Source organism: Plecotus auritus (assembly GCF_963455305.1).
Source record: "Plecotus auritus genome assembly, chromosome: 9".
NCBI classification, from domain to species: domain Eukaryota; kingdom Metazoa; phylum Chordata; class Mammalia; order Chiroptera; family Vespertilionidae; genus Plecotus; species Plecotus auritus.
Window position 1 is genome coordinate 91,883,466 of NC_137783.1, and position 24,589 is coordinate 91,908,054.

General features: G+C 41.1%; 1 protein-coding gene across 1 annotated transcript in view; it reads right to left on the reverse strand.

Annotated features, from left to right (window-relative positions):
* Positions 1 to 6,846: 6,846 nt before the first annotated feature.
* Positions 6,847 to 24,589, reverse strand: part of LOC308233278 (lysine-specific demethylase 4D-like) — a 35,336-nt gene continuing 17,593 nt past the window's right edge. The window contains exon 3 of the mRNA XM_080640175.1: positions 6,847 to 9,354. Within this exon, the coding sequence (XP_080496301.1) occupies positions 7,458 to 9,053 (1,596 nt within the window). The 5' untranslated portion in view covers positions 9,054 to 9,354 and the 3' untranslated portion in view covers positions 6,847 to 7,457. The remainder of the gene's footprint in view (positions 9,355 to 24,589) is intronic.

Sequence of the window (24,589 nt, forward strand, 5' to 3'; positions counted from 1 at the left end):
CCCAAGCCATTATGTTCAATTAATATTTGACAAAGGAGGCAAGAGAATACAATGAAGTCAAGACAGACTTTTCAATAAATGGTGCTGGGAAAATTGGACAGATACATGCAAAAAAATGAAACTAGACCACCAACTTATGCCATACACAAAAATAAACTCAAAATGGATAAAAGACTTAAATGTAAGTTGTGAAACCATAAAAATCCTAGAAGAAACCACAGGCAGCAAAATCTCAGACTCTCTTGTAGCAATATGTTTACAGATACATCTCCTAAGGCAAAGGAAACCAAGGAGAAAATAAACAAATGGGACTACATCAAAATAAAGTTTTTGCACAGCAAAAGAAACCATCAACAAAGCGAAATGGGAGAACATATTTGGCAATGATACATTTGATAAAGGGTTAATATCCAAAATATATAAGGAACTCATACAACTTAACAAAAGGAAGACAAACAACACAATTAAAAATGGGCTAAGGACCTACATAGACACTTCTCCAAAGTGGACATACAGATGACCAAGAGACAAATGAAAAAATGCTCCAAGTCACTAATCATCTGAGAGATGCAAATCAAAATTACAATGAGGTATCATCTCACACCTGTCAGATGGCTACCATCAACAAATCAACAAATGACAAGTGCTGGCAAAGATGTGAAGAAAAGGGAATCCTTGTACACTGCTGGTGGGAATGCAGACTGGTGCAAACATTATGGAAAACAGTATGGAGCTTCCTCAAAAAATTAAATCTGGAATTCCCATTTGACCCAGTGATCCCACTTCTAATAATATATCCTAAGAAACCCAAAGCACCAATCAGAAAGAATGTATGCACTCCTACGTTCATAGCAGCATGATTTGCAATAGCTAAGATCTGGAAACAGCCCAAGTGCCCATCAGTAGGTGAGTGGGTAAAAAAGTTGTGGTATATTTTTACCGTGGAATACTATGCAGCAGTAAAAAAAAAAGAATAATTTACTATTTGATGCAGCATGGAGGGACCTGGAGAATATCATGCTAAGTGAAATAAGTCAGTCAGAGAAAGATAAGTATCACATGATTGCACTCCTATAAGGAATCTAAGTAACAGTAAACTGATGAACGGAGTGGATCCAGAGACATGGAAGCATGAAACAGTGTGGAATCTCAGAGGGAAGGTGGTGGAGGGTGAGTGGGTGGGAGGTAATTAACCAAAGACCTTGTAGGAATCCTAGTACACTGTGCCTAACCCATGGACACAGACAATAGGGTGCTGAAGGCCTGGGGTGGGGGTGGGGGGAATGGAGAGGGTCAATGGGGGGAAAATGGGAACATATTTAATACTTTTAACAATAAATATTAAATACATATGAAACAAAATGTTATCCATATAAGACCACAAAATAAGTATCAATAAAAATTCCACAGAATCAACATATTGAGCAGTCTTGACCACAATCAAATAAATTGAAAATCAGCAATAGAAGGCCTCCCTCCTGCCCCTTCCAGACTGCCTCTCTAAGCCACCACTTTCCTGACCTCTAATCTCGTTATTTTTTTGTTCAGTGATAAATTTTAGGTGCATTTTTGGAACCTGGCTTCTTTGGCAAAGCCCTCTAGTTTTGATAGCTTGTGGTTAGTTTTGAATGTCTGTGTTTTGCAGCACCTGAAACTGTGTTTTGCAGCACCTGAAAGAGCAATTAAAAAAGAAGAAAAGACTAGATGTTAAAGACAAGTCATTGTTGGGTGGTGGTCTGAAGTGTGAAGAAACTTTTGTTTATGGGTGGGGGGAAATGTGTTACCGGGAAACCCTGGAGTAGACTCGGGATGCCTATGACTGTGTCCAATGACCAAGGCAGGGTTGAATCACATTAGGCGTTTATTGAGAAGGCTCGCCAACCAAGAAGGCAGGGTGCTTACAGCATCAAATCCTGCCTTCCAGCAAGGTGCAGGGGACAGGATTATAAGGGCTGGGGCTAGGGAACGGAATGCAGCTGAAGGTCCGCAGAAGTCATCAGTTATCAGGTGATGAGATGATGTTGACGAGATGATGTTTTGACTCCTGATGGGTTGGCCTGACCATGCTTCTCCGTTCTGCTTGCTGGATTCACAGCTGAGTCACCTCCCTAATAGCTTCGCACAGGCCTTGAAAAGAAAACTTAAGAAAAACTTAATCCCCTATTCTTATATAAGAAAATTAACCCCCTATTCACATATGTATATGTATTCTAAGATTTAAAATAATATTATTTTCAGATTAATTCAGGTGCTCTATTAGATTATAGGTTCCCCCCCCCCCCCCCTATCAAAAGGAGTATATCTGTCCTCCTTTTAACAATAAAGATACACTTTTTTAAAAAAGAAGGAAACGTCTGCTCAAGTTCAGTTGCTGTTTGGGATTTTCTGGGTTTGGGCAATTTTCGGTTGCCATTATTTACTTTTTCTCTTTACTTAGGGAATTCTTGTTAAGGTGATAATCCTTGGGTCTTAAAGGACATGAACTAGCTTTTTGGCTTTTGGACAAGGCCAGACATAAGTCATTTCCTCAGATTTTCTATTTGTCAGGTAGAAAATTAAAGATGAGAGTGGAGGAGAAAGAGAGAGATGTCAATTGAATTTCTGATCTGGTATCTTCTGGTTTAAAAAAAGTTTTTAAAGAGAAAAAAAGAAAGTCAACAATAAAAAAAATGAACCAACCATATTTATTTGAAAATTAATATCCACATATTATCTACAATAATATCTATATATCTAAAAATATATTGATTTTTATGTTCAGCTCAAGCATTAGTAAAAACAGAATTATTCAAAAGAAAAGAAAAGATATGATTGCATGATAAAAAGGGAAACAGGCCCAGCTAGTGTGGCTCTATGGTTGAGTGTAGACTCATGCACCAAGAAGTCACAGGTTGTATTCCTGGTCAAGGCACATGCCCAGACTGTAGGCTCCATCCCCAGAGTGTGTGGGAGGCAACTGATCCATCAGTATTTCTATCTTTCCCTCTCTCTTTAAAATCAATAAAAACGTATTTTTTAAAATCTTAAAAATAATAAAGGAAAACACACATACAAAAATAGAGATGATTAATAAAAACATAAATCTGATACTTTTAAAGAAGACTAAAATGCAGATCTGGAAATACTGATGAAGGAAGAAGTTTCTAGGACTGGGGCAGGAAATACACAACATGAGCCTGGAGCATCCTGTAGTGCCTGAAATTAAGGACATCCTGAAAACAAACACATCAATGGGGACACATCAAAGGGGCACAGGAACCCAAGAAAAGGGCTCCCAATGGCCAGAGTTCAAACAATTTCAGCAACAATAGAAAGTAGTACTGAATTATAACCACAAATATAAAATAAATATCTGAGTCACACTGATAGAAATGGTTGAGTAAATAAAAAATTGGAGGAGACAAATAAGTCTCTCCTGCAGAAGATTCCAAATAACCTATGTAGTACTGTACGTAAAGGAGGGAAGAGTAACACCCTGTCCCCTGAGTGTGGGCTACAAATATGGACTGTCTTCAAGAGTACAGAGCGGCAAGTGGCAGTGGGTGGGGCCACTTGCCACAAGTAGTAATTTTATAGTGGAGAATGCTGACAAATACTATTTCAGTGAGAGTCCTAAATTATGTTGATAGCTTATGCTTTTGATATGATGTGATAAAAATGGCACTTCACCTCTCTAACCTTCCTCTAAAAAAACACATAAACCCTGGCTAATTATAAGAAAAACATCAGACACCCTGTCTGGTGTGGGTCACTTGGTTGGGTGTCGTCCCATGCACCTACGGGTTGCTAGTTCGATTCCTGGTTAGGGCACATGCCTGGGTTTTGGGCTCAATCCCCAATGGGAAGTGTGCAGAAGGCAGCCAATCGATGTTCCACTCTCAGGTTGATATCTCTCTAAAAATCAATTTTAAAAAATGTTTTTTAAAAAAACCCCATCAAATTCCAGTAGATGGGCATCCTACAATACACCTGAGCAATACTTCCCCAAATTGTGAAGTTTCCATATAAACATTTTGTCAAAAATAAATCTGAGAATCTATGACAACGGAGAGAAACGGAAAGAGACAATAAAAGTAAATGTAACTTGGAATTTTGGATTGTGACCTTGGAACATAAAAAGGACATTGAGTAAAAACTGAGGAAATCTGAATAACAGATTTATTGAATAACGTATAGGCATTGATTCATTAACTGTAACAAATGTACCACAGTATTGTAAGGTGTTAATAATAGGGGAAACTGTGAATGAGGTAGCATGGGGGTAGTTATATGGGAGGGAACTCTCCCAATTCTCTAATCAATTTTTTTAAATCTAAAACTGTTCTTAAAAATAAAGTATCACTAAGTGTAATAAAATAATAAGAGGTCTCAAAGAAGAATGAGAATGAAAAAAATTAGAAATATAATCTATTTTTAAAAACAGTCTACAAAATGATACAGCACAATATAAAACAAACAATTCTATAAACCAGTACATGATCATTTTTTAAAGCAGAAAGGTTTCCTTAACATTTTTTAAAATTATAAAATATGTGCTTACAGAAATTCACAAAGCATATTTGTACAGCTTAACTTACACATATTAAGAACTATTAACATCTATTAATAACCGTAGAGTGAATAAAGTAGAACCACCACCCAGGTCAAGAAATACTATATTTCCAGTCACTTAGTACCTGACTCAGGCTCCTCCTTCGGGAGTACTGCCTCATCCGCCTCTCCAATTAACCTGTCCAAACTACAAGCATATTAATTTCAGTAAACAATATGAAATTAAAACTGTACCATTTTTTTAAAAAACTTTATAGGACCTTTAAAAATAAATAAACCTTTAAGAAGAGAATGTTTTGCCCTAATTGGTTTGGCTCAGTGGATAGAGCGTCGGCCTGGGGACTAAAGGGTCCCAGGTTCGATTCCAGTCAAGGGCATGTACCTTGGTTGTGGGTACATCCCCAATAGGGGATGTGCAGGAGGCAGCTGATCAATGTTTGTCTCATTGATGTTTCTGACTATCCCTCTCTCTTCCTCTCTGTAAAAAATCAATATATATATATAAAAAAAAGAAGAGAATGTTTTAATGTACCCTTTCATGTGTGTTTTTCCTTCATTGTGTCACGCACATAGCTGGCTTTTTGTTTGGGGGCTGCATTCAATTGTATAAACGTTTCTACCTCCGCTGGGCCTTTGCGTTGTTTCCTCTTCTGACCTCTTACTCCGTTGCTGTGAACATTCTCCCACACATCTATTGGAGTACCCCGCACTAGTAGTGCCTAAAATTAATCTCTTGGTCATAGGTTATATGAGTTCAAATTTTATCTTGCCACTGTTTCTCAACAGTTTTCACCAATTACACACTCACTAGCTTCACAGGCGGGTACTCACTACTCTTCACTTTTTTATTCGGTGCTTCATATTCCTGAGGGTTACTGAAATTCTGTAAGGGAGAGCTGGGGCCAGGGGAAAGGTGGTTTGCTTCTTTGAAATGTTTCCTTCTGTATCCAAACTATCATTTTTAATTCCCAAAATTTATTCTGAGTTTGTCCACTCTGTGCATCTTCAATAGTAAAGCCTAAGTCAAAATAACCATCAACTCTCCCTTTAATCACTTAGATATTCTAAGTACTTCTGCCCCCATAGTCCACAGAGCTATGCTGATTGAATATGTATGTCAAATCATGTCAAGTGCTGTTTTAAATTGCCACTACCTTATTTCAAGTTGAAAAATATTCCAATACTGCCCTAGCTGGTTTGGCTCAGTGGATAGAGCATCGGCCTGCGGACCAAAGGGTCCTGGGTTCAATTCCGGTCAAGGGCACATACCTGAGTTGTGGGCTCGATCCCCAGTAGGGGGCATGTAGGAGGCAGCCGATCAATGATTCTTATCATTGATGTTTCTATCTCTCTCTCCCTCCCCTTTTCTCTCTGAAATCAATAAAAATACTTAATAAATGATTTTAAAAAAAGAAAAATATTCAAATACCTAATATGAGTTACAAGGTCCTACAGTTTTCCTTCTTCAGTTCTATGACTCATACAAACAAGGTTCCTTTCTATTCCACACTGGAGCTATTACATTTTCTGTTTTCTCTAAGTGGAAACCAACTCCTTTTGTCAGTTGGGTCTCAGAAAGGTCTCCTGCTCTAAGCTTTCCCTGATCACCAGAACCCAGGCCAGCCCCTGCCAATTCTGCCCTACCGTCCCATCCCCACATATTACCAATTGAAATGGTCTTGTTAATTTAACCACATGAAATATACATATAGCCCGACTGGAATGGCTCTGTGGGCGAGCATCTACCTATGAACCAGAAGGTCACCGTTGGATTCCCAATCAGGGCATATGCCTGGGTTGTGGGCTTGATCCCCTGTTGGGAGTGTGTGGGAGATAGCTGATCAATGATTCTCTCTCATCATTGATGTTTCTATCTCTCTCTCCCTCTCCTTTCTTCTCTAAAATCAATAAAAATACATTAAAATATAAAAATAAATACATACATACAGCTTTGAAACAGTAAGAAGACTTGAAGAGAAAAAATTTGGATGACGGTACTTTTGTCCTCTTGCTTGCTCATCTCTCCCAGCAACTCGGGTACTATTGCTCAGCCAAGTGCCAAATGATTTCCACCAAGTCATCCTTAAGATAATGTCTGTACATCCAATTCCCCAGCCAGGCGGTCAAGCAGAACCCAACAACCATCCCCACTTCATTCACCAACTCCACACAATTTTACTAGGCCATAAGAATATGTTTTGCTTAAAATGTTTTTGATATAATTAGTAAGAAAAGTGCAGAAAACAGTAACCTCAAACCCTCAATTGGTTGAATGAACAATATTAGAAAAAAAGTCAGATATCCGTTACCTTTAATATATTTGTGAACAAATACTGGTGATAGCATTTTAAACATATCAATGACTCAGAAAGATCATAACTGATTTTTTGAGCCTCTGCTGACCTAATTGGTCAAAGGGGCCTGGTTTAGGGGGGGAGGCGGGGCGAGGGTAGAGGAAGGAAGAAAAGGGAGGGAGACTGAAGGGGAACCAAAGCCCAGGATTCTTCTGAAGATGGGCAACATCCACAGCTGTTCCAGAGGATGGGAGACTGGGGTAGATCAGTCTTTGGCAAACTCAGCAGAACCTTTAGGGTGCACATAGAAACAGGGTGTCCAATGGGTGAAAGCTCATTTGGCCACACAGGAGTTAGCAGTGTCCAAAGACAATCCAGGGTCTGGGAGGAAGAATAAACTATGACGATCTTGTTAAATACCAGGGACTCAGCCTGTCCAGAGGCAACACCGGGGAACTCTCATGCAAGACCAGTGACTTACAAAGTTGCTCACAGCTTTGAGATGTAAATGTGGCCAGGCTCAATGAATCTCCACACAAAAGAACATGGAGAACAAAGGTAGGCGTCCCCTGGGTTTAGGGGACAGGAGCACAGCAGCACCCAAATGCCACCTTAGGATGCTGGGACCAGCGGTGCTGGGCTGTCCATGGAAGGTTTGTCCTCAGGCACAGTCAGGGCTTTGGGATCCGGAGCTGTGTGCACTGCGCCCACTAGGCGGCGCCTCTTAGCCGGGGCCTGATCAATCAACTCTTGAGTCCCCTGTTCCCGAGGACAGCGACCACGACCACGACCACCACCACGACCTCGACCTCGACCACGACCACGACCACGACCACGACCACGTGTGCCAGTTGGTTGGAGATCCTGGGCACATGGGCCCGAGGTTGGCTGTGAGGATGGGTCGGGCTTCAAGGAGCAGAAGGCAGCGGCAGCCGCGGGCTGGGCGGCAGAGGCAGAACCCGAGGCTAGCCAGGGGCGCAGGGATGGCTGGCGCACAGGGGCCCGGCTGCCGCGGTGGCGGCGGGACCCACGGCCCGTGCCCACTGATCGAGGGGTGTGCGTGGCCCGACGGGGCTGGAGGTGCCTCAGGCCCAGCGCAGATCTCCAGGCCGCCCGGCCCTCCCTCCAGGCGCTCAGCTCCTGGCTGCCCATCGCCGTGGGCTCCACGTGGTCCACAACAGTCCGGTCCTGCCCGCGCTTCCACAGCTCATAGCGCTCGGGCTGCAGGATGCGCACAAACGCGTCCATGGAAAAGCTCACCCTGGCCTCCCCGCAGCTGCACTGAGAGGCCACTTTGCCATAGTCGATCCATCGCGGGGTGGCAAAGTTGATGGCCTCCGCACAGTTGAAGCCATGGTTGAAGCCAGCGTGGTAGCCATAGGGAAACGTCACCATGAACTCTCCAGCCTCCTGAGTGATCCGACTGAACGGGACCCCATTCTCCTTGAGGACAGTGGGCGAGATGAGGGCCACCTTGTGCCGCAGGAAGGCCTCGCAGCCCCGAGAACTGCCCGGGAAAAGCTCCCTGGCCAGGCGTTCCAGGCGCTGGCCGTGTTCTGGGGGCACCGCGTACCACGTCTTGGGCTCCCCGAAGTGCAGGTAGTTGATGCTGTAAAGGTCCATGTCCTCCGTGTGCCAAGCGAAGGTGGTCTTCCACATGCCAAAGTACAGGTAGGGTGTGTTGACGCCTTCGATGACAACCCCACACTCCTGCTCCAGCAGGTCCTGGATGGTTCCCAGGTGGCCAAGGTTCCATTGTTTAGTGCTGGCATCAAATAAGGAGCCACTGATGTCAGCGCCATATATGGGCGAATCGTACAGGCGCGTTTTCCAGTATTTCCGCTCCAGATCCTCAAAATCCAAGTGTGGTGGAGTCTGATATTGTCCACTGTTGGCCAGCAGGCGATACTCCCCCACTGTCATGGCCCTCTTCTTTTTGTGGTATTGAATGAACACACCTGCTCGCCCAGACGCCACCTGCTGGAGGGGAGTGGCTATTAAGATGTCATTGACATCATCGTAGGTCTGTCTGGCTTTCCATTCCTTGGGTGGAATGATCTTAGCCAGGCCAGCTCGGTGAGCACCTTGGGATTCTATGGAAGCAATATATTTATCGAAATCATTAAACTCTTCTTTGGTTGGATAAAATATCATTATGTTACAATTTGGGTTCTGGGCACAATTAGCCTTAGACTTTATAGCTTCCATCAATAAGCAAACTCCAAAGATTTTAAGTATGTTAGATAGTTGAGGATGCTGGAAAACGATACTTTTTCAAAAATGGATTTGAATATCTATGAGGTAGGAGGAGCTTATGTGATAATTCATCAACCTATTATGACTTTTATGCAAACTAGATGGTAAAGTTTATTAGGCCTGCTGATTCACCAGGAGATTCCACTCCTGTGATATTCCTCAGTTGGCTGTCCTCTGGAGATCTATTGAATTATGAAGTCCTGGCTGTGGTACACCAAGTGTAGTGTCTTCTGACCAGTCTTTAAAGCAAAACCTGAAAGAAAAAATACAGAAAGGTTAAAAATTAATATTTAGAAAAAGTTATTGGGGAACTACAAATAATATAGCACCATGGGATATTATTGAAAACTCCAAGAAAGGCTACCATTTCATTACTTTACAACATAAGAGATGGTATGGATGTGGAACAATTGGAATTTTTATATCTCCGTAAAGAGAATGGAAATAATTACATTCACTTTGGAAAACAATTTGGACAGTATCTATTAAAATTGAGCATATGCATTGTATAAAAGAGAACATATACAAGTGCTATGATTCAACTGTTATCACATGCAAGGAAATGTGTCCAGCTGTTCACTGAAAGTCACATTCAAGAATGTTCATAACTACACTATTTCTAGTAGCCAAATACTAGGAACAACTCAAATGTCCATCACAGCAGAATGGGTAAATATATTGTGGTGTAGTCATACAATGGAATCCAGTATATCAATTAAGATAAACAAAAACTACATTTAAATTTTGGAATAATTTTATAAGCATAATGAGCAAAATTATCCATACTTAAAATAAGGTAATCTATGTTAGAAGTCAGAGTGATGAAAGGAAGTGAACATTTTCATCTTGTAGGTACCAAAAAGAAAGAGGTTGTGAGACCCCCTTACCTTTGGGGATTAAAAGGGTTCTCTGGAGTGATGTTAATATTCTGTTCTGAACCTAAGTGCTAATTACACAGCCATCAGAATAGCTAATGTGATAATTCATCAAGCTATTATGACTTTCATAAATTGGAATATGTTTACTTAAAAATAGAGTTTAGGCCTGGCTGGTGTTGCTCAGTAGTTGAACATTGACTTAAGAACCAGGAGGGTCAAGGTTCAATACCCTGTCAGGGAACATGCCTGGGTTTCGGACTTGATCCCCAGTAGGGGGAGTGAAGGAGGCAGTTGATCAATGATTCTCTCTCATCACGGATGTTTCTATCTATCCCTCTCCCTTCCTCTCTGAAATCAATAAAAATATATTTTAAAAAAATAGAGTTTAGGGTGAAAAGCATTCAAGAACAGTAAAAGACATATTTCATTATATTAAAAGTAAAAGGACACATGATTGAGCATAAATGAACTAAACATTCAATTGAAGGGAAGAAGAGTATAGAAATAACAAAAAGAAAGATGTTATTAGTGAAAGATAATACATGCAAAACAGAGATGATGACCAAAATGTTCTTTGAGGAGACTAATAAAAGCAACAAATCTGAGCAAAACTGATCAGGAGACAGAAAAAAAGGTAAAAATAATATTAGGAATTGAATAATACACTAAGCTAGTAATATAGTAGGGAATTTCTAAAATCTCAAATGATAGCCCTAGCTGGTTTGGCTCAGTGACTAGAGTGTCGGCCTGCAGACTGAGGGATCTTGGGTTCGATTCCGGTCAAGGACACATGCCCAGGTTGCAGGCTCGATCCCTAGTGGAGGCATGCAGGAGGCAGCCAATGGATGATTGTCTCTCATCATTGATGTTTCTATCTCTCTCTCTCCCTTTCCCTTCTATCTCTCTCTCTCCCTTTCCCTTCCTCTCTGAAATCAATAAACATATTTAAAAAAAAATAAAACCTCAAAGGATAATGTTTGCAATTTGACATCAAAATTTTGAAGAGAACAGAACAATTTTTGAGAGGAAATATATCCAAAATGAACCCAAGGAAAAACAGAAACCTTGAATGACCCAGTATAAAAATCTGGTTTAAAATATGACCCCTAAAAACTCATTTTTCACATCATTTTATAGGTGAGTCTAACAAATTTTAAAGAAACAGTTAAGTCTTATTATGCAAGTTCTTTCAGGGTACAGAAAGTTGGGAGAGCTACTCAGAGGAGGTTATTCTTATCTCTGATAGCAAAATCAGAAAAGGACAACAGAAAATAATGCTACAGGCCATTTTTATAAGTGTAAAAAAAAGCATGCTAAATAGAATACTATCCAATCAAATATGCCAATATATTAAAAGAATACTACAACATAACCAAATAGGATGTTTCCCAGGAATGCAAGGATGATTCAATATCAGAAAATCTAATGATCTAATTCAGAGTGTTAATGAAGGAAGTGAACATTTTCATCTTGTAGGTACCAAAAAGTACTTGATGAAATTCAACATCCATTCATGAGTTTAAAATTCTCTAGTTATAAAACATAAAGAAAAACTACACAATGCAATTTACAGATGATGTATCATAGAACTGTACAGTTGAAACCTATATAATTTTATTAATCGATGTCACCAATAAGTTTAATTAAAAAGGAAAAATGACTTCTATAAGGTACAGGGTTTCATGTAAAAAATAAATAGCGGGCCCTAGCCGGTTTGGTTCAGTGAATAGAGCATGTACACCAAAGGATCCCGGGTTCACTTCTGGTCAAAGGCACATACCTAGGTTGCAGGCTCCTCCCCGGCTGGGGCCCTGGTTGGGACTCGGGCAGGAGGCAACCAATCAATGCGTTTCTCTTTCTTTCCTTTTCTCTAACACTCTCTCTAAAAATCAATGGAAAAATATCCTCAGGTGAGGATTTAAAAATAAATACATACATAGTGTTGGCTCCTGTGACTCAGTGGATTGAGCATCGTCCCATGCACCAAGGGATCACTTATTTGATCCCCCGTCAGGGCACAGGATCCCCAGTGGTGGGCAATCAATGTTTCTATCTCTCTCTCCCTCTCCTATCTAAAAATCAACAAAAATACATTTTAAGAAAAAATAAATAACAGTTAACATTCTTTATTTTAATCCTCACCCAACGATATTTTTCCATTGCTTTTAGATAGAGTGGAAGGGAGGTGGGGAGAGTGAGAGGAGAGATAGACACATCAATTGGTTGCCTCCCGCATTCACCCCAACCAAGCCTGGGAATCAAGCCTGCAACCGCAAACAAGATACATGCTCTTGACCTGGAATTGAACCCACCACCCTTTGGAGTGAGTGGAGAGGGGAGGAGGCATGCTCTAATCACTGAGCAACCGGGCAAGGGGCAAGTATCATGCTTAATAGTAAAACAAAAGAAATATTCTCATTAAAGTTAAAAACAAAGATACATCAGCAAACTATTTCATTAACGCAATCTCAAGTGGTCCCTTAATACTTGTTTGCTAATCCTCTTATACTCTCCCAATTTCTAAGGTTTTCCATTCTCCAAATATTCTATTTCACCTTCCCCTCTAAAACTTCCAGAACACCTCCTCCATCTAGTTAGAATCCTTCGAATGTCCTTGAAGTCTTTACATGATCTGGTCCACCATTACCTTGTGACTTTACCTCTTCCTACTCCACCCCTTGCCCTCTCAGTTCCAACCATCTTCCTGTGTCTCAAATAAGCCCGGTATTCTGCCTGATGGTCTTTGCACACAGGTAACTCTCTTACCTCCTTAGCCTCAGCTCAAATGTCACCTTCTCGGAAAGATCTCCTCTGATGGCCTTGTTTTCTCTCAAGAAAACATCTCCAAATAAAACATGTGTTGACAATCAGAGCCCTTATGAGTGACTCTTCGAAATTCTAGTCAGATCAGCCCCACCCTAATCTTATTGGAACCCAAACATCTATATAAGCTTCTCTCCCAACTGAACCACCCTCCCTTGTTCCAGTAAACGGCTTAATTTTCAGTGTTATCTAAGCTCATAAAACATGGGTGTTTTATCTCATTTCTTTCTTTGAGATTTCTTACAAAGAAAATATAGGAGAGAAAGGACTGCCATCCCTCAACAAGTCTGAAATCATATTTTTTTATTTTTAAATCATATTTTTTAAATAATAATTTTTAAAAAACAATTTATAAGCGCAAACAAACAGCTTCATCCACAGTCAGAGCTACAGTGACTGGGGGAGTCGCTAAGAACTTGAAGAGGTTAATGCCCAGCTCCCTAGTGCAAGTAAAATCACTTAGCCTCACCAGTCAGGAGGCTCCGACATACCTACCTATCTTCAGTTGGCGCAGGAAATCAGAGGAGACTTTCTAGATATTCTGAATCCACTTGAATTCACCCTATAAACTTATTGGAAATGTCTGAGTTATTGGCTCTGAATAAATCCCCCAAAGTTTGCCAGAAACCATGAACAAATCCAAGTTTTGGGGGTCTACACATTTCAGAGCCCACTTAGGAACAACACAAAGATTTCTCTGGGAAAGCTGCCAGAATGGAGGAAAGGTAGTGCAGTGCCGCTCGCACAACTGTCAGGACACAAAACACTAAAAGCATTCAGGGCTGCCGAGGACCGTGGTGAGGAGCTCCCAGGGAAGGGCAACCCCATCCTTTAGAAACCAAGGCATTTCATCTTCCTCACCCTGCAATCGCCCATCAAGACTACAAATATCAGCTTGCCTGCCTGCCACTGCTCAAAATAATAGAAAACCGCACATCTCCATGGTCCCATAGAATCTTGGCGCCAGAGATCCATTCAGACAAGAGAATTTGGGGGCTCTCAATCCTCCACTACCCCCATATCTAGAGAGGCCACTACAATTTGGCTTCTTTGACCAAACATAAATCCTTTTTCCTTTGGGTCTGGGGTCAGCGGGCAGAAATAGCCAAGGAAGTGCTTGCTCTCTGTAATCACCTGCTTTTAGGGCTTTTAAGAGTGTTTCAATCTGTTTGCGGCTGACCTGAATGCTAATAGCAGGGGTCTTTGAGTGAGAGCAGTGACTCTAGGCACCACTGCCCTACTTGGACCTTCCTGCACCAATGAATCTGCAGAGGGCGAGATAAGGAGGACCACTACACTCCTCTCCTTTTCCAATTTTTTTATAATATATTTTATTGATTTTTTTACAGAGAGGAAGAGAGAGGGATAGAGAGTTATAAACATTGATGGGAGAGAAACATCAATCAGCTGCCTCTTGCACACCTCCTACTGGGGATGTGCCCGCAACCAAGGTACATGCCCTTGACCGGAATCGAACCTGGGACCTTTCAGTCCGCAGGCCGATGCTCTATCCACTGAGCCAAACCAGTTAGGGCTCCTTTTCCAATTTTAATGTCAAAGGATGAATGGAGGGGTTACAACTGGTGAAACAATCTCTAGGTCTCTATAGAACTTACTGCTAATAAATGGGGGTGGTGGAGGGGTAGTGGATGACAATCTGGTTCATCCTTGAGGGAGCATGACAAATTCAATTAATTTAGATTCTAAAAATTGCGTGGAAATAACATCACTCTCTCCCTATTCCAGATACACCTGATGAGCACTCAGGGATGGATTATTATGAAAGAGCAGCATTGTCCAAAAATGACTCCAGGTGTCCACCCCGGAATGCCTGAACAATGGGCTATCCCAGAGCCCTGACAAGTTGGATGGGAAGTGCTCATGCTCAGCTTCCCACGGGAATAATGGCTTCCTTCCCATTGTTGGAGGAATGACCCAAGGTCCCCAGCCTTCTCCTAAAGTACAGGGCCTCTGGCTTTCCCAGACAACTGTTTCCCTCTTCTCACATTCTCCTTTCCAAATTTCTCTTCCTTCTTAGTCCTTACATTCTACCCCTTCTTAAATGAACTTGATTTGATGCTTTATCTTCTTTTACTGCCTCAACAAAATACCATCTCTTCATCTCCTCTAGTTCTCTCTTAACACTTACCATTTTTACCTTATATAATGTGAACAGCTAGAATCACCTTTATTTAGCACTTAATCTTTGCCAGGCCCTTTAATAAACACTTCTATACAGTATCTCATTCAAACCTTATAACTAGTCAATGAAGTTCATACTATCATTGTCTCCTTTATGGAGGAAGAAAGTGAGGTGTAGAAAAATTGTATATTAAGCTCATTAATTTGTGTTCGCAATCTCCTAGAGCAGTGGTCGGCAAACTGCAGCTCGCGAGCCGCGGTTTGCCGCTCTGTTGAGCAATAAGTTTGCCGACCACTGCGTAAGGCATTACCCTTACCCAGAAGTTTTGACTTCAGGTTAAAGACATTAGTACATTATTAAAATGTTTTTTTTAAGTGTTTTTCCCTAAGGCAGTGGTCGGCAAACTCAGTAGTCAACAAAGCGGCAAACCGCGGCTGAAGAGCCGCATGAGGCTCACGAGCCGCAGTTTGCCGACCACTGTCCTAGAGTTATCTCTGTACTTGTCTCATCTTCCATATAAAAGTATTTTGAGGCCAGCTGGTGTGGCTCAATGGTTGAAGGTTGACCTATGAACCAGGAGGTCACAGTTCGATTCCCGGTCAGAGCACATGCTCAGGTTATGGGCTTGATCCCCAGTGAGGGGTGTGCAAGAGGCAACCGATCTGTGATTCTCTCTCATCACTGATGTTTCTATCTGTCTCCCTCTCCTTTCCTCTGAAATCAATTTTTTATAAAAGTACTTTGAAGGCATGGTCTATGTCTTGCTCATCATTGTATTTTTCTGAGGAATCTTTGTACTTTATTATAGAGTGTGCACTCCAAAAATTGTTATGTGGAGAAAAGGAAACCTTAGTGCACTGCTCATAGGAATGTAGACTGGTGCAGCCACGATAGAAAATAATGTGGAGTTTCCTCAAAAAATTACAAATGGGACTGCCATTTGACCCAATGATCCCACTTCTAGGAATATATCATAAGAATCCCAAAACACCAATTAAGAATATATGCACCCCTATGTTCATAGCAGCGTTATTTACAATAGCTAATATCTGGAAACAGCCCAAGTCCCCATCAGTAGATGAGTATATATTTTTTTTAAAAAAAAGTGTATATTTACACAATGGAATACAAGGTTGTAAAAAATAAAATAAATAAATAAAAGAAAAAAGGATCTCTTACTTTTTCAGACAGCACGGAGAGACTTGGAGATTATGTTAAGTGAAATAAGACAGAGAAAGACAAGAATCACATTATCTCACTTATATGTGTGGAATCTAAGGAACAAAATAAACGGATAAATAAAAAAGAACCAGAGGCAAGGAATCTCAGAGGGAAAGGAGGAGGAAGAAGTGTGGGAAGAGATTAACCAAAGAATTTATATGCATTGCCTATGGACACAGACAACAGGGCTGGAGGCCTGGGGCGGGGCAAGAACCAGGTGGAGAGGTACAATGCCGGGGGGGGGGGGGGGGGGGGGGGGAAGAGGGGACATCTATAGTACTCTCAACAATAAATGAAAGGAAGGAAGGAAGGGATGGAGACGAAAGGAAGGAAGGAAGGAAGGAAGGAAGGAAGGAAGGAAGGAAGGAAGGAAGGAAAGAAAGAAAGAAAGAAAGAAAGAAAGAAAGAAAGAAAGAAAGAAAGAAAGAAAGAAAGAAAGAAAGAAAGAGCCAAAACCGGTTTGGCTCAGTGGATAGAGCATCAGCCTGTGGACTGAAGGGTCCCGGGTTCGATTCCGGTCAAGGGCATATACCTTGGTTGCGGGCACATCCCCAGTGGGGGGTGTGCAGGAGGCAGCTGATCGATGTTTCTCTCTCATTGATGATTCTAGCGCTCTATCCCTCTCCCTTCCTCTCTGTAAAATATCAATAAAATATTAAAAAAAAAAAAAAAGAAAAGAAAGAAAGAGAGAAAGAAAGAGAGAAAGAAACAATTTATCACACACTGCAGCCTCTCCCCCTATGGTTACATCCCATCTTTCGTCCTGCTCTCCTGTCTTAAGAGAAGAGGTACTCCTCCTCTCCTGGGCTAAGGTCTCCAGTTAAACTCATTAAATCAACACCTTATATTGTTCAAGGATTGAGGTCAATTAAATAATCACTATCCTCTTTGTCTCTCTTAAATCATCAGTCTTCAGTCTCTTTCCTGATTTAAGCTACAGTCTTCTTTCACCTCCCTTTCAATACCAAACATGTCGCAACATAAATGACAACAGTTTACATTCAGAAACCCATTTCCTCATCTATACATCCTGATAGGCATCCTGTGCTCTCCTTACCTTCCTTACCAGAGTCCAAGGATCCAGCTTGCCTTCCTCTCCTACTCTACAGCTGTCAACACCCAAACTAGACCTTTAAGTTCTACAAGTGACAAGATTACCAGTGTCACGTGATAGTCTCCCATCTCATCGTGATTTTTTTTAATCTAAGATATTCTTCTACAACCCCGTGGCAATGTCAAGGAGACACCTGATTGGTGTGGGGTTGCTCTTACATCAGTCAGGGCAAAGCAGAGGTACAATTCTCAGTTCATTCTAGCTTGATGCCTATGTCGGTGGCCCAAGCTGTTTTATGCCTGGAACATATAAAAAATTCTACAATGATTTTACTATAAATTATTTATGTGTTTTTCTGGAATACATAATCAAATATTTCATTCTTTCTATCTGAAAACTTGATCTGAAGAAATGAAAAAAAGAAAAGTGAAACAATTTAGGGGAGCTAGATATGAGAAACTTACAAACCAAGTAAGGGTCTTTCCCCTAAGAAATAATAACATGCTACCCAGCCAGCATGGCTCAGTGGTTGAGCATCAGCCTATGAACCAGGAGGTCACGGTTCGATCCCCAGTAAGGGCACATGCCCAGGTTGTGGGCTCGATCTCCAATGTGGGACATGCAGAAGGCGGCCAATCAATGATTCTCATCATTGATGTTTCTATCTCTCTCTTCTCCTTTCCTCTCTGAAGTCAATAAAAATATATTTTTAGAAAAGAAAAAGAATAACATGTTGACTATGAATATCACACAAGCCCTCATTTCTTACCGAATTATTAATATACAATTAAAATAAGTGTTGAATTTGTGCGGTTTTTTTTATAAACTATTTCCTTTCTACATTTCTAAGGATTCTAGAAAGAATGAGGCATATACATAATTCTTCAGATATTGGGCCTCAAAGGAAATATTCTGATTTTGTGTGATTCTATGCTCAGAACCGGCCAGGCACAATGACAATGCCCTTTAGTACTTCCCACAAATCAGTCACTTCTCTGAGATACTTGGTCTCAAATGGTTGCTTTTATTGTGAGACTGCCTTCTGCTTCTTCTGTTAGGGGTGGGAGGGTGAAATAGAATAGTGGAGGCTAGCTATAGTTATAAGAAATATTAATCATGCTCTGCAAACCGTGATTGTTTTGTTATGATTAAAGAAAGCATATTTTGATCTTGGTGGGAGTTGTAAGCCTGGGGACCTGGGAGTTAACCTGGAATTCGGTCCATTCTCCTCATCCCAGAACTGCCTATTATCATGCAAAGACTAACAATCTTGTTGCCAAAACAATGGAGTCCCAGAAGCACTGCCCTTTGCAACTCCTCAATCCCATTACCTGTAATCTGTAATCATTTTACCCATTTTTATCCCCTTTGCCTACTTCCCCATTTTTATTCTGTTTACATACCTATTCTTATTCCTTTTGCCTACTTCCCCATGTAATCTTTGTCCTTCTACCCAATATAGCACCTGGTTTAAGGAGGAGTGGGGGTGGAGCAGATTTTCGGGGGTGGCCTGCTGTTCTCCCATACTGTGGGCATTATTGGAATAAACCATAATTCAACCCTGTCTCTTCTTATTGGCTCAAGTAGTGACAGGCAGCCCAGACCCATTGGTTGTCCGGTTTCACTTTCAATTGGAGCCACAGGTACCAGTGGAGACTAAATACCCTTGCATTTCAGATACTCTTCCATTTTAGGATTTTTTTTGTGTTTTTTTTTGTTTTTGTTTTTGTTGTTTTTTGTTAATCCTCACCTGAGGATATTTTTCCATTGATTTTTTTTTTTAATTTGAGACCAGCATCAAGTATTTATTTTTAAAATATATTTTTATTGACTTCAGAAAGGAACAGAGAAACATCAAAAATAAGAGAGAATCATTGATTGTCCACCTTCTGCAGAGCCCCCCTACTGGGGATCCACCCCTCAATCCGGGCATGAGCCCTTGAACAGAATCTTACCTGGACCCTTCAGTCTGCAGGCCGGTGCTCTATCCACTGAGCCAAACCAGCTAGGGCTCCACAGAGACAGAACTATTGATGTAAGAGACCCCCATTGATTGGTTGCCTCCTGCACACCCCTGGACTAGGGCTGGGGAACCTGCAACTGAGGTATGTGCTCTTGATCAGAATCGAACCTGGGACCCTTCAGTCTTTGGGCCAAAGCTCTGTCCACTGAACCAAATCAGCTAGAGCTTCCATTTTATTCTTATCCATAGTCTCCACAAAACACCAGAATTTTTTCTAAAGAAACCTGACAGTTTTGACAATGGAAAAGTGTGTTCTTAATATCAGAGTGATTAAAAAACATCTGGTTTCATAAACTTGATGGATTTCTAGAAATTAGCAAGTCTTTCTCCTATGTCTTTTAAAAATAATTCCTCCAAGCCCAGCTTGTGTGGCTCAGTGGTTGAGCGTCAATCTATGAACCAGGAGATCACCATTCAATTCCTGGTCAGGGCACATGCCCAGATTTCGGGGCTTGATCCCCAATGAGGGGTGTGCAGGAGGCAGCCAATTGATGATTCTCTCTCATCATTGATATTTCTCTCTCTCACTTCCTCTCTGAAATCAATAAAAATATATTTAAATAATGATTTCTCCAAGATCCTCTCCATCCTAGGATCATGCCCACGCCTTCCTCTTCCCCCTCTTCTCTCGCAGGTGTGCATCTCCTGAACTCTATTTTTTTTTTAAATGTTTTTATTGAATTTTAGAGAGAGGAAGAAAGACAGAGAAACATGGATGAGAGAGAAACATCATTGATCAGCTGCCTCCTGCATGTCTCCCACTGGGATGGAGCTCACAACCTGGGCATGTGCCCTGACTGGGAATCGAACCATGACATGCTGGTTCATGGGTCGATGCTCAACCAATGAGCCACACTGGCTGCAGAGCTATACTTCTTAAATTTTATTTAAAATGTTCTGACATGTAGTTCAATGTTTTATGTTATTGAATCTCTTTTCCTTTGTAATATTCTTCTTGGCTTTATGTTTAGAAAGTTACTTCCCCATCCAAAGGCAGATAAATATTATCTTATAGTTTTTCTTTTATATGTTAATTATACCTTTAATTGTGAGTTTACCTTTAATTCTGACTGGGTGTTTTTGTTTTATTAACTTTTTGTTTTTTACTGTTTTATGGATAAGAAGGAATGAGAAAAATGTAATTTTGATTCCTAGGTCTTTTTTTTTTTCATATTTTACTGATTTTTTACAGAGAGGAAGGGAGAGGGATAGAGAGTTAGAAACATCGATCAGCTGCCTCCTGCACACACCCCACTAGGGATGTGCCCGCAACCAAGGTACATGCCCTTGACTGGAATCAAACCTGGGACCTCTCAGTCCCCAGGCCGACGCTCTATCCACTGAGCCAAACCGGTCAGGGCTGATTCCTAGGTCTTTATATAAGACTTGGTGTATATTTTTTCTTTCTCCTACTCTCAGTTTATAAAGGCTTTTGTCTCAATGTTCTTAAATGTTTTCAATCTCAAAATTCTGGTTCTTTAGTTTTAGGGAAAATTTTTATTTACTTCTTTGATGACTTCTACTTTTCCTCCATACATTAACTCCTGTTATTTGGATATTGGACCACTAATTTTTGTATCTTTTCTTCTCCCAACTTCCTATTCCTTTATCACTATGTTCCAGTGTCTGAAAAATGTCATTTTCCAAACCTACTATTCTCTTTTCAGACTACCAAATTTTTAAAATATATTTTATTGATTTTTTACAGAGAGGAAGGGAGAGGGATAGAGAGTTAGAAACATCGATCAGCTGCCTCCTGCACACCCCTTACTGGGGATATGCCCGCAACCAAGGTACATGCCCTTGACGGTAATCAAACCTGGGATCATTCAGTCCGCAGGCCGATGCTCTATCCACTGAGCCAAACCAGTTAGGAGTCTACCAAATTTTTATTTCCAATGGGTTATTTCTGTTCCCTTAGCTTTTTGTGTATATGTAACTTCCTTTTTCCCCTTCTTTTTTATTGTTCTGTTCTTGTTTCTTGGGAGCATTTTTTTCTGTCTCTCTAAAAGTACAAAAATGTCAGTGGCTTTTAAAGATTTCATTTTCCCCCCATATATGTATGGTCTGTTTTTTTAAAAAATATATTTTTATTGATTTCAGAGAGGAAGGGAGAAAGAGAGAGAGATAGAAACATCAATAGTGAGAGAATCATTTATCGGTTGCCTCCTGCATGCTCCACACTGGGGATCACTGGGGATCGAGCCTGCAACCCGGACATGTGCCCTGACCAGGAATCGAACCATGGCCTCCTAGTTCATAGGTCGACATTCAACCACTGAGCCATGCTGGCTGGGCTGCATGGTCTGTTTCTTCCAAATTTTTTATTCTTTCTTTGTTTGTTTTGGTCTACCTTTCAGGTTTAAGGATTTCCTCAAATGCCTGGTAATCCTTAGCAGTTGGCTCGAATATAAGAGCATAGCACAAAAAACTGACTAGAAGCTCAGGGCGAGCAGAAGGGTTCACTGATGATGCTTCCCTGCATGATGATCTGGCTGGGCTGTTTTCTGGTTGAACCTTTGTTCAACCGCGAAGGATCTTCCAGTCTTCTTCCTGGAGGGGACAGGCCTGGCTTCCCCGTGGAAAATGGATCCTGAAATTTCCAGTATCCAAACCAGCTTGTGAGATTCACTAAATCAACTTGTTTTCCCCAGGACAACCACATTCTCAATGGTTCCTGTAAATTCCCAGTCCATAGACCATGAAGCTTAGTCTTCTGCCAGGGTGAGAGGAGCAGTTTGCTCTGCTGCCCAAAGGAAGGGAGGGCATCTAAGGCTCCAACCTCTTAGACTTGAAAGGATTTGTTGAAACAGATCCTCCCTAGCCTCGTTTTAACTGCCACATCCAGAGGTACATGGTGCTATGAAATCCTAAGCCTTTTGGGGTTCTATACAGACCATTGGGTTGCTTCTTGGCTTTCCTTGTTGCCAATTTAGGATTCACCTTTTCAGGGTTTGGTAAATCATGTTTTCAAATTTCTTAAAACAAAAATCCTGTTCCTGTCACTTCAGTGGAGTTTGGAAACAAAGTGAATGACTGTGTTTAAACCACCATCTTTATCTCTTTTTGTTTTCTCAAACATATCTCTTAAGAGTTCCTTACACAAACAGTTGGCTCCAGTAAAAGAATTCCAGTCATTTTCTCTGACTCTATGCTTTTCCTCCCTCACTTCTTTTCCTTTAAAAAAATTTATATTTGTATTGACTTTTAGAGTGGAAGGAATGGGGAGAGTGAGACATTAATGTGAGAGTGAAACATCGATCAGCTGCCTCCTGCACACCCCTATCAGGGACTGAGCCTGAAACCTGGGCACGTGCCCTGACCAGGAATCTAATCTGCAACCTTTCAGTGCACAGGATGACACCTAACCAACTGAGCCACCAGGCCAGGGTTCTTCTCTTTTTCTTTTTCTTTTAAGTTATAACCCCTGCCTTCCAGATTAATCTCCTACATGAGGTATCCTTCCCTACCAACTCTGGAGAGGGCTCAAGCAAGTCTTGCTCATGGACTATGTGGATTCTGTCCTCCACAGTCCATGAGCACAATTTGCCTGAGCCATTTATTGGTTTCCAATACAAACTACTGAGGTGGGAGCTCTCCAGAATGCCTTACTTGACAGCTAGCGTTCACCTCTGATGGGCACTTGTCTAAAATAATAAATCCCTTCCATAAGATGTGCTTGTTTCTCTCTCCAAGATATCTGCATGTTTCTGCCCCACAAGCTTCAACATTTCCTTTTTAATAAAACCCATGGAAAAGAGAAGATTAAAAAGGTGAATTTTACTGCAACCTTTGTGTCTCAAATGCCACTATTTGGTGTGAACTTCCTATTTGCAAATATCCAAGAATGTGGACATAGAGGAGAAAGACACAGGGAAATGCCAAGCATGAACAGCATAGGTTAAATCACGTCAAAGACTGGGACTTGGCCTTTAAATCAGCCGTTTTCCTGTTACGTGGATACTGTGGAAGTCACAGTGGTAACTGGCAGCTAGAGGGGCAGGAGCCAGAAGTCTTCTTGAATCCCCTATTTCCAAGACACAGCCACTCCACTGAGTTTTAAGGCAACTTCTAACATTTTAAATACATTTCTTTTTTAAAAAATACATTTCTTTAGTAGCACCTACGCCTGCTTCTTGTACTCTCCCATAAACTACTTAATGCTCAAAAACAAACAAACAAACAACTCCTTTGGCTTAAACTAAATAGATGAAGCTTATAGTATGCAACTAAAGAACACTGACCAACTCACTTCCTCTCCCTCATTTGCACTCCTCAAAGGCAATCACTCATGTGTTTTAGCTGTTTCTTCTTTTTCCCTCCCAATATTTCTAGACTTTTCAGTATTAGACATTGTGGACACTCATACTATATAACACATGGATTTAGTTCTCTTATGGTCCATCCCAACACACATACCCATCCTCTCATATAGCTGTAACATATTTTTTTAAGTCTGAATATTTACCATTTAAAATTAGTCACAGCTGAGTCATGTAGTTTACTATGATTATACTGCCTTTCTTTTTTTTTAAATATATTTTTATTGGTTTCAGAGAGGGAAAGGGAGAGGGAGAGAGAGAAACATCAATGATGACAGGGAATCACTGATCGGCTGCCTTCTGCACACCCCCTACTAGGGATCGAGCCCGCAACCCTGGCATGTGTATGCCCTTGACCGGAATCGAACCTGGGAACTTTCAGTCTGCAGGCCGACACTCTATCCACTGAGCCAAACCAGCTAGGGCTACACTTCCTTTCATGTATAAAGTTTTATTTATCCTAGTTAATATTTATCTCATTATTTCATTTGCTTAATTTTATACATGTTAATTCATCCCAAATTCATTTCTAGTAGTGTAAATCTCTTCTAAATACATAAACCGTATCAGTCCTAGCTGGGTAGCTCAGTTAGGTAGCCCAGATACACTAAGATTGCTGGTTCAATCCCTGGTCAGGGCACATACAAAAATAAACCAATGAATGTATAAATATGTCTCTTTCCCTTACCCTCTCTCAAATCAATTTAAAAAATAAAGCACATCCGTTGCTAAATCAGATTTCTTTTTCAAGAGCTATTCTCCCTAAAGCCTTCCATATGCTTACTTGATCTTGGACTGGCTAATCTTTGCCTAGCCTGCATCCTGGGGTTTCTATTCACTGTGACCTTGGGGATCCCCTTTTCCTATGTTATATCTCCTGGTTCCCCCATCTCAGTCTTTTTTCCTTTGTGTTAGTGGAGCTTACCCACCAGGAGCATCCTTGGAAGCTTCATTAGAGATTATTAAGTAGTTCACAGAATCTACAGGAGGACCAGAAAATAGGGTTTGAAGACTGTGCATCCAG